The sequence below is a fragment of the Procambarus clarkii genome, chromosome 27, assembly GCF_040958095.1.
Source record: "Procambarus clarkii isolate CNS0578487 chromosome 27, FALCON_Pclarkii_2.0, whole genome shotgun sequence".
NCBI classification, from domain to species: domain Eukaryota; kingdom Metazoa; phylum Arthropoda; class Malacostraca; order Decapoda; family Cambaridae; genus Procambarus; species Procambarus clarkii.
In genome coordinates, this window is record NC_091176.1 from 1,687,671 (window position 1) to 1,699,039 (window position 11,369).

Here is an 11,369-nt window from a genome sequence, read left to right on the forward strand (position 1 = left end):
CCGGAAATATATACACAACTGTCAATTCAGTCACTGCCGGGAATTTAGTCACACTCGTTCTGGTTTACGATTTTCATTTAACTTGTTATTCAACGATAGCGAGAGCATGGTTGGTGTTGCGGGGGGAGCAGCCAACATTATGCAGGGTTTTACACAACTCCCCCATGCACTCGAGCTGTCAATAGGCCGTTCTCCCTCTTCGCCCTTACTACATTACACACAGAAATCACAATAACGTGATACATAAAATGAACACTGTTCACATATCCGTCCCTCTTGGAGGAGGACGCCTTCCCTTCTGCAGGTTAAGTATGCGAGGCGGGAGCGACGTACTGGAGGCATTGTGGAGGGTGTCGGGCAATGGCCTTCACAAGTGTGGCGGCTGGGTGTTGAAGGCTGACTAACTTCCTCTCCCTCCCACCCTCCTATCACCAGCGTCTGCTGGTCGTGTAGGCAGGAGACGCCCGTGATATCGCACTGATTAGATAACATTCTTCAGGTATTGTTGCTGCTAAACGCCTGTCGCCTCCCCTCACCCCCATACTCTACAACACCGCCTGCCTCCCTATCGCACCACCAAGCCAATGTTCTCCAACCCTCATCCGACACGGAAGAGCAAGCTGGTTAACCTCTCTCAGGTCAACTCTATACGGGTCATCACATGACGCGACAACCTCCATGTGGTTATCTTGAGGTTATCTTGAGATGATTTCGGGGCTTTAGTGTCCCCGCGGCCCGGTCCTCGACCAGGCCTCCACCCCCAGGAAGCAGCCCGTGACAGCTGACTAACACCCAGGTACCTATTTTACCGCTAGGTAACAGGGGCATTCAGGGTGAAAGAAACTTTGCCCATTTGTTTCTGCCTCGTGCGGGAATCGAACCCGCGCCACAGAATTACGAGTCCTGCGCGCCATCCACCAGGCTACGAGGCCCCATGTGCGGTCATCACAACACCTAACTTACGCCTGAGTAATGTTCACCTTGTGCAGACGATGAGTCACAACCTGGCTGAAGATATGACCAAGCCACACGTCAAAAAATGGAGAAACGACGACGTTTCGAACTGTCCTGGACTATTATCAAGTGATAGGAGGAGGATTGATGATTGATAAAGATTAAGCCACCCTACAGGAGGCACGGGCATGAATAGCCCGTGAAACAAGGAAGGAAGGTACGGGAAAATAAATCAGGAAAGAGTGAGGCGAGAGGCAAGAATAGGGTGAAAGGTAGGAATAGGGTGAAAGGTAAGAATAGGGTGAAAGGTAAGAATAGGGTGAAAGGTAAGAATAGGGTGAAAGGTAAGAATAGGGTGAAAGGTAAGAATAGGGTGAAAGGCAGGAATAGGGTGAAAGGCAGGAATAGGGTGAAAGGCAGGAATAGGGTGAAAGGTAAGAATGAAAGAATAATGATTAACTGTAAATAGATAGCTATTAAAATGGAACATTCTCTGTAACTAGCTGACACTATATTTACAAGGTGTGAAGGATAGATGCAATTATTAATGTAATAATATCCGTCGAGGTCTGATAAAGACCTTTTGTGCCCTCTGTAATCCTTCTTGCGCTACAGCTCACAGGATGAGTATGGGGTGCACAATGAACTACACACCACCTCCTTGCAAGTTGACTGTTTTTTCTAACATTACGTCAACAACAACACTTTGTCTTCTATTCCCAGTGACCTATGTGACCTTATTTCCCATCACTTTTGACACTGCTCGCCTATCCTCTTCGCACCACTCTTCCACACTACACACAATACCTGGAGAATACCTGGGGAGGGTTTCTGGAGTTCTTCTACTCCCCGAGCCCCGGCCCGGGACCAGGCTCGACTTTTGATAACTCGGTCTAACAGGCTGTTGCTTGGAGTGGCCCGTAGGCCCACATATCCACTAGAGCCCGATTGGTTCGGCACTTCTTGCAAGAACCTGTCCAAGTGCTTCTTGAATACATCCACCTTTGTTCCAACAATATTTCTAACGATTGCCGAGAGGGTGTTGAACAGCTGTGGACCTCTGATGTTAAAAGAGTGCTCACTGATTGTGTCTGTGGCACCTCTGTTCCTCACTGGTTCTATTCTGTATTTCCTTCCGTACTTCTCTCTCCAGTATGTTGTTATTCTACTGTGCAAATTTGGGACCTGGCCCTCCAGTTCTTCTCTGCTTATATTATTTGATACCTTTCCAGAGCGTACATTTTGAGAGCTTCGAGACGGTCCCAATAATTTAATGTTTTATTGTTGCTATGCGTGCTGTAAATGTTCTCTGCATTCCCTCTAATTCAAAGATCTGTCCTGCTCTGAAAGGGGGAGTTGAGTACCGAGCAATACTCAAGACGGGTCAGCACCAGTGATTTAAATATTATTAGCATTGCTGTGGGGTTGTTTAGGTTAGGACGATTATTTGTACTTGACGTACGTGGGTGAAGCATTTACAGCGTTGTGGTTCGAACAAAAGTCGTCAGCGAAACACTTGTTCGAGAAATGTTCGGACGTTATTGGTTGAGTCGTATGTAAACCGTTTTTCATTCATTAACAGGGGGGTTGGCAGATGCCTGGAATGTACTTTGGCCTTTGTTTATGAGGACGGGCTGGGCATTGATCTCATTAGTTCCTTTGATAAGTTCAACAATTCTTTCGGCCCCGTCTTCCTTCATGGGGGGCCCTTATCCCCGCTCTTTTTCTCGACAGTTTGTTTCATAAAAACCACCACCTCCCTCGTCTCTTCCAGCTTGACGTTGCCTCCCTGAAAGCTAACAACTATTATTGTTATCCTTCCTTCCCGACAAATGCAATTCGGTGATTGTCCTTGACTGTGTGGGACTACTCCCTGGAGGCTGATGCTGTGCTGACGTATGTTCGTGAGAGTGATGATGCACGTATGTTCCTCTCATTTCTGACCCTTTGGATCGCCTTGAAACTTAGTTTAACCACAAACTATGACAGCTTTCTTCTCTGTCCTCCTGACTTTGATCTTGTAAAACGTTTCAGTGTCATTTGCCCTTACCTTGCGGCTACCTTGTGGCTACCTTGTGATGATTCCGGGGCTTTGCGTCCCCGCGGCCCGGTCGTCGACCAGGCCTCCTCGTTGCTGAACTGGTCAACCAGGCTGTTGGACGCAGCTGGACGCAGCCTGACGTATGAGTCACAGCCTGGTTGATCAGGTATCCTTTGGACGTGCTTATCAAGTTCTCTCTTGAACACTGTGAGGGGTCGGCCAGTTATGTCCCTTATGTGTAGTGGAAGCGTGTTGAACAGTCTCGGGCCTCTGATGTTGATAGTTCTCTCTTGAACACTGTGAGGGGTCGGCCAGTTATGTCCCTTATGTGTAGTGGAAGCGTGTTGAACAGTCTCGGGCCTCTGATGTTGATAGTTCTCACTCAAAGAGTACCTATTGCACCTGTGCTCTTCAAGTGTATTCTGCACAGCCCTTCACTTCCATATTTCTACAGTCTACCTAAGACTCGTAAAACTGGTGTTCCTCTTCGGTCTATCATTTCTTCAAGAGGTTCTGTCGGCTATCATATTGCTTCCTGGCTTACCAAAATTCCCACTCCTTACCTTGATACTCACCATTACTTTCCCCTGTCCTATCCCAAATCCTTATCCTGATCCCTTCCAAGTTCTATATAGTCGTAATGGCTTGGCCCCCTTTTCCCTGATAATTCTCTCCCCTAAGATTATGCTTAGGTTACCTTGGTACTTTTTCTCCTGCCCACCTACGTTACTCTCAGGACCTCACAGAAAGACTGTGCCGGCAGCCTCCCTCTAAGATGCTTAGTCCTTATGTCGACTCTCTGTTTACTAATATTCCCCTTGATGAAGTTATCTCTGTCCTTAATCAGAAGGCGACTGAGGGCATTCTTCACCATCTGCTTCCTACTGATGTTTTCCTCGAACTCGACAGATTGTGTTCACTACCTCCTTCTTTAACTTCTAAGAACCCTGGTCGGAGATCGGGCCGCGGGGACGTTGATCCCCGAAATCAACATTACCAATCTCTATATGGAATACTTGGAAACCGTTCTTCTTCCCACTATTGATATATACAAGAGATATATACAAGAGTTGTTACATTCTTGTACAGCCACTAGTACGCGTAGCGTTTCGGGCAAGTCCTTAATCCTATGGTCCCTGGAATACGATCCCCTGCCGCGAAGAATCGTTTTTTCATCCAATTACACATTTTAAGGCTACAGTTAAGGAATTGCGCCCAGTAAATCCTCCCCGGCCAGGATACGAACCCATGACATAGCGCTCGCGGAACGCCAGGCGAGTGTCTTACCACTACACCACGGAGACTGCTATATATTCGTCACTCTGGCTTCGCTATGTTTTTTTTTTTTAATATTTTTGCTTTATGGCCTCATGACCTTAATCTTTTCCAGCCTTTCCTCGCCTCTCTTAACAATCTGGCTCCTTCTATTTCAAAGTTGAGTGGGACTCTAATTCCCTCCTTCCTTTTCTTGACGTTCATGTTCACAGCTCTGTGCCTGGGTTCTCTTTCTCTGTCTACTGTAAACCCATGCATAGTGGCATGTACATTCACTTCTTTTCCTACCATCATCCTCCTTCTGTTAAGAAAAGTGTCCTCGTCTCTCTCTTCCTCCGCGCTCTATGAATCAGCGACCCTCAGTTTCTTGATTCTAAAATTGCCTTTATCTACAGATCTCTCTCTCGCCTTGGTTATCTTCTTCTTGAGGTTATCTTGAGATGATTTCGGGGCTTTTTAGTGTCCCCGCGGCCCGGTCCTCGACCAGGCCTTTACCCCCCAGGAAGCAGCCCTGACAGCTGACTAACACCCAGGTACCTATTTTACTGCTAGGTAACAGGGGGCATAGGGTGAAAGAAACTCTGCCCATTGTTTCTCACCGGCACCTGGGATCGAACCCAGGACTACAGGATCACAAGTCCAGCGTGCTGTCCGCTCGGCCGACCGGCTCCCTTATCCTTTACATTTTATCCTGGTTATCTTTTACATTTTATCAACTGTGTCTATTCTCAAGCTAAACGAAATTTCTTTCATCACCAACCTGCTTGCAACACTAGTACCACTGCGCTCTGTCTACCCCTTCATATTTGAACTTGAAAATCTCACTAAAACCCTTCGTCCTCTTTATGGGAAATTCACATTTCGACAAACTAACACACTTCGTACCACTCTGGTTCACACTGCTGCTCCTGCTTCCAATGCTGCTGGTGTCTACTGCATTTCCTGGTCGTCTTGTCCTCTCCAATACTTCTGTGAAACTGGCCGTACTAAGTTGACCAGACCACACACTAGAAGTTGAAGGGACGACGACGTTCCGGTCCGTCCTGGACCATTCTCAAGTCGATTGGCCGTACTAATTGATGAAGATTAAGCCCTTCAAGGTGGCACGGGTATGAATTGCCCCAAGAAGATTGGGTAATTCAATCCAGATATGTACCTGGAGTAGTTCTGGAGCGTACCTGGAGTAGTTCTGGAGGTCTCGGGAGTAGTTCTACTCCCGAGGAGGCTGGTCAGAATTATATTTCACTTTTGTAAACGCACATTAATGACACTGTAAAGACACCTCGCACAGTGTCATTAATTACAGGGCAGACGTCAATTTGTGTATTCATGTATTTGTTTGTAGGTTAGATTATCATTTTAAAAGCACCACAATCACCTTCTGTGGTTGATTGTTCAATAAATCACCGAACTAGATGTTTAACAGATGTCTCACCCTGTCCACGGAGGACAGAAGAAAATGTATATATGCTGGTTAACATTGTAAATGTGTGGCCACGTCTGTGGTAGAAACAACAGCAACCAAATAACTGACATGAGGAACACAAAAGAAGTGTTAAGTGTACAGACACAAACAATGTGCTGATCTGTCATGTTAGAGACTCTTCAACCTACTGATTGGTCTTGTAAAGTAATCTTTCCTGCCTCTACTCTACACAGACGCCGTCTGGTCGACTCTGCTCTGATACCCAACATGAACCTTAGTCCTGGCTTTGTTGCTGTTGACTCTTCTCTCTCACAGTATATACTCAAATGTTCCAGCCTTCTTAAACATGATCTGACTTAAGCCTACCCTCTTTTTCTTTCCCTTTTTCCTTTTCTTACCTTTCCTCATACCTGCCTCTTATTCATATATCATCCCATTCTTACCTTTTACCTTAATCTTGCCTTCTTCTCTTACCTGCTCCTCACCTCTCGCCTCACTCTCTCTCTTCTTATTTATTTGCTCGTACCTAACTTTCTTCCCATACACACCATCTGGTCACCATTTGGTCCGGGAGACATCTCCCGTCACGCAGGGTGCAGTCGCACCTCCACAGATCTCCAGTATCATCTATTGATACTGGTAATGGCTCAAAAGGGCCACCACTAACGAGCTATTCATGCCCGTGCCACCTTTTGGGTGGCTTCATCTTCATCTTAACACATTCACACGGGAGACATCTCCCGTCATGCAGGGTGCATTCGCACCTCCACAGATCTCCAGTATCAGCTCCTGATACTGGTAATGGCTTAAAATGGCCACCACTTACGGGCTATTTATGCCCGTGCCTCATCTTCATCTTCATCTTAACACATTCATAAGGGAAGACATCTCCCGTCATGCAGGGTGCATTCGCACCTCCACAGATCTCCTGTATCAGCTCTTGATACTGGTAATGGCTTAAAAGGGCCACCACTTACGGGCTATTCATGCCCGTGCCACCTTTTGGGTGGCTTAATCTTCATCAATCAAATTTCTTCCCATTACGGGCTATTCATGGCCGTGCCACCTCTTGGGTGGCTTAATCTTCATCAATCTTTCTTCCCAGGATCCAGACAGCCCCGCTCCTGTGCCAGGTCAGTCCACTACGGGCTCGCCATACCCCGTGCTTCTGGTAACTGTTGTTCCCATTACCTGAATCTTAAACAACATTCTTCTGTCACACGACTTCGTAATGGTCCAGGACGGACTGAAATGTCGCCTTGGTAATTTCCAAGAGCTATTTTGCACATTCTATCATGCCCCCGCTCTCAAAAAAACAATATCAGTAAGAACATGAGTTGTAGCAGTGGGTCTGATCGCTCATTTTAGGCGGTGCCCATCTAAATCCTTTACCATTTGTGTCTATGATGGCCGGAAACCTATTACACTTTATGGGATCGAATTCTCATTCCTGGACCCTTCAGGCACACGCACTACAGACTGAACGACGGTGAGTTCATCGGTATATATCAGGTCCTTATGACTTCACTATGCTGTTCCACTCATCTACCGCTACCTGGTTGATACCTGGTTGATGGGGTTCTGGGAGTACTTCTACTCCCCAAGCCCGGCCCGAGGCCAGGCTTGACTTGTGAGAGTTTGGTCCACCAGGCTGTTGCTTGGAGCGGTCCGCAGGCCCACATACCCACCACAGCCCGATTGGTCCGGCACTCCTTGAAGGAAACAATCTAGTTTCCTCTTGAAGATGTCCACGGTTGTTCCGGCAATATTTCTGATGCTCGCTGGGAGGATGTTGAACAACCGCGGACCTCTACCTCTATATATATATATGCTACGTTCCCATATCCTTCCTGAATCTGAACTTTTCCAGCCTACGTGTTCTGACCTGGTGTTATAGGCTCAAGATCTTGTACATACGTCTTCCCTGTTGATACCCCGTGTCCACTTGTCCACCTCGACCCTCTCATCCCTCGTCCCTTCGAGGACACCCCGTGTCCTCTCACCCCTCGACCCTTCGTGCCCCTCTAGGGCACGAAGGCCCAGCAATCTCTCATGATAGATTGATGAAGATTAAGCCACCCAAAGAGGTGGCTCATGAGTAGCCCGTGGGTGGTAGATGTTTGGAGTCAATGTGGTCTTTGGTCGTAAAAGGATAGTTGCAAGATGAGGATAGATGTGCCGACACAAGTGAATAAGATGGTGTTTTCCATGGTTACTGGGAGGCCTATGGTCCCCGTGTGCTGCATACTGTGTGTTGAGCGCTCTTATGGAAGGTCTCTAACACCAGGGATCACCCTGGATATTTTACACTGGATTGTCTCAAGAACATTTACGTTCTCTACAATGCGGTGGCCAGAATTGAGCGGCCACACCGGCGCCAAATATAATTGGGGGAGGATATTTGTGCAATTATTACTGAGGCTTCTGGTTATAACGGCAAGCCTTCCACTGCACGTTGATACACTGGCCAGGGCGTCCAGAACTATACCATAGTGGTCCAGAAACTGTAAGAGGCACGAGTGTTCTAGTCTAAACTCACCTTGGTCACCATTATATACATCTTGTGACTCCGCCTGCCATGTAATCTTATGTCTTAGCATGCTATCCAAGAACTTGGATTGATGTTGGTATTTCACATCACCATCAACACTTTTAATCAGAGAAATGTTATAGCCCGCGATGTTGGTGGATGGGGGGCGCCCCCATGCAGCATTGGGTGGATGGGGGGGCGCCCCCATGCAGCGTTGGGTGGATGGGGGCGCCCCCCATGCAGCATTGGGTGGATGGGGGAGCGTGGGGGACGGGAGCATATGGGCGAACAATGACAGCTTATCTGACGCCACAATGGCGAGGTCATTGGCACAATTTAGTGCACAAATTACCAGGAACAAAGTGGGATCGCTGAATTATTTGAAGTGTATGTTTGGGTGGCTATATATGGCATCTGCCTCTTATATGGCACAAAACGTCTTCTGTTTTTTCCATTATTCTTATCTGTATCTATATAAGAAAATGTTTCTTGTGTGTGTGTGTGTGTGTGTGTGTGTGTGTGTGTGTGTGTGTGTGTGTGTGTGTGTGTGTGTGTGTGTGTGTGTGTGTGTGTGTTAGTTATTTAGCTGTTTTTCAATGCTTCGTAATATACCTTTAATTTTTTTGGAGATGGAGGGAGAGAGGGGAAGGGAGAGAGGGGGAAGGGAGAGCAACCCGTCCTCTTAAAAATAACGTCACTTTTGGCTGGTATGCGCACTATGGCCAAATTTGGACGTAATTTGAAATGAAATCGACTCACAAAAGTGACTTTCTGTTCCGTTTTCTGTTTGAGTCGTCCGGCCTACGCGCAGGTCATAAGAGGACACTTTAAATTAACGTTTTTCATAACGTTTTGAAACTTTATGAGAATTTCCTGCCCACCTAACCTATCAGAGGACCCTTAACTTACTGTTGTTGAAAAAAATCCCAAATTTATTTTCATATATTTTTCATTTTCAAATTACGTCCAAATTCGGCCATACGGACAAACGGCCAAAAGCGACGTTCTTTTTAAGAGGACAGGTTGGGGAGAGAGGGGGAAGGGAGAGAGGGGGAAGGGAGAGAGGGGGAAGGGAGAGAGGGGGAAGGGAGAGAGGGGGAAGGGAGAGAGGGGGAAGGGAGAGAGGGGGAAGGGAGAGAGGGGGGAAGGGAGAGAGGGGGAAGGGAGAGAGGGGGAAGGGAGAGAGGGGGAAGGGAGAGCGGGGGAAGGGAGAGCGGGGGAAGGGAGAGCGGGGGAAGGGAGAGAGGGGGAAGGGAGAGAGGGGGAAGGGAGAGAAGGGGAAGGGGAGAGAGGGGTAGAGAAAGGGTTGGGGGAGGGAGCGAAAGAGAGAGAGGGGGGATGCTTGGTTTATACCTGGTTGATGGGGTTCTGGGAGTTCTGCTACTCCCCAAGCCCGGCCCGCAGGCCCACAGGCCCACATACCCACCACAGCCCGGTTGGTCCGGCACTCCTTGGAGGAAATGATCTAGTTTCCTCTTGAAGATGTCCACGGTTGTTCCGACAATATTTCTTATGCTCGCTGGGAGGGTGTTGAACAACCGTGGACCTCTGAGCAGTACTCAAGACGGGACAACACAAGTGACTTAAAGAGTACAACCATTGTGATGGGATCTCTGGACTTGAAAGTTCTCGTAATCTATCCTATCATTTTTCTGGCTGACGCAATATTTGCTTGGTTATGTTCCCTAAACGTTAGGTCGTCAGACATCATTATTCCCAAATCCTCGACATGCTGCTTTCCTACTACGGGCAGATTTGATTGTTGTTGTTGTTGTTGTTTAAGATTCGGTACCCGGAACAAAAAGTTCCAAATAGCACGGGTTATGGTGAGCCCGTGTTTGATTGTTTTGTACCCTGTATTATGTTTAAGGACTCCATTATTACCGTACCTGAGTACCTGGAATTTATCGCTGTTAAACATCATGTTATTTTCTGCTGCCCAGTCGAAAACTTTACCATTATCTGCTTGTAGTTTTTCAATATCTTCAGCAGAGGTAATTTTCATGTTGATTTGTGTCATCTGCAAATGATGATACGAAGCTGTGCCTTGTATTTGAGTCTATATATGATAAGAGAATAAGGAAAAGCAGTGGTGCAAGGACTGTACCCTGAGGTACAGAGCTTTTAACTGCGCTTGGACTATTTTATATGGTTCACTGTTACTCTTTGTGTTCTGTTTGACAGAAAACCGAGTATCCAGCGTCCTATTTTACCAGTTATTCCCATTGACCTCATTTTGTGTGCTATCACGCCATGGTCACATTTATCGAATGCCTTTGCGAAATCCGTGTATACCACATCAGCATTCTGTTTTTCTTCTAATGCATCAGTGATTTTGTCGTAATGGTCAAGTAGCTGTGAGAGGCACGATCTTCCTGCTCTAAATCCATGTTGGCCTGGATGATGGAGGTCATTGGTCTCCATGAAACTAGTGACCCGACTCCTGATCACTCTCTCAAATACTTTTATTATGTGGGACGTTAGTGCAACTGGTCTATAATTCTTTGTCAATGCTTTGCTCCCTCCCTTGTGTAAAGGGGCTATGTCTGCTGCTTTAAGTGCATCTGGTATCACCCCCGTGTCCAAGCTCTTCCTCCACACTATACTGAGTGCCTGTGCTACTGGCACTTTGCATTTCTTTATAAATATTGAATTCCATGAATCTGGCCTCGAGATCCCGGTGCATAGGCATGTTGTCAATTTCTCTTTCATAATCTAGTATGCTTGTGTTGATATCAGTTATATTTACAGGGGTTTGGATATCATGCATAAAGAAGTTGTCCACATCTTCCACTTTCATGCTGTGTATCGGAATGCTAAACATACAGCTTTTTTAGGATTTCATAATTTTCTTTGTCATCCTCCGTGTATGAACCTTCAATTGTACGAATAGGTCCAATACTAGATGAGATTTTTGCTTTTGATTTCTTATATGTGAAGAAATATTTTTCGTGTGGGGAGTGGGGGGAGTGGGGAGAGTGGGGAGAGTGGGGGGAGTGGGGGGAGTGGGGAGAGTGGGGGAGTGGGGGAGTGGGGAGAGTGGGGGGAGTGGGGAGAGTGGGGGGAGTGGGGGAGTGGGGAGAGTGGGGGAGTGGGGGGAGTGGGGGAGTGGGGGGAGTGGGGAGAGTGGGGAGAGTGGGGGA

General features: G+C 47.1%; 1 protein-coding gene across 7 annotated transcripts in view; it reads right to left on the reverse strand.

The window, feature by feature from the left end:
• Window positions 1–11,369, reverse strand: part of jar (Myosin heavy chain 95F jaguar) — a 371,085-nt gene that overhangs the window by 138,023 nt on the left and 221,693 nt on the right. Inside the window, exon 1 of one of the 7 annotated variants that reach the window (XM_069332231.1) lies at window positions 334–481. The exons of the other annotated variants lie outside the window; for them this stretch is intronic. Coding sequence (XP_069188332.1) covers window positions 334–342 — 9 coding nt within the window. The 5' untranslated portion in view covers window positions 343–481. Of the gene's footprint in view, window positions 1–333; window positions 482–11,369 lie in introns of those variants that run through there. 7 annotated transcript variants of the gene reach the window in all.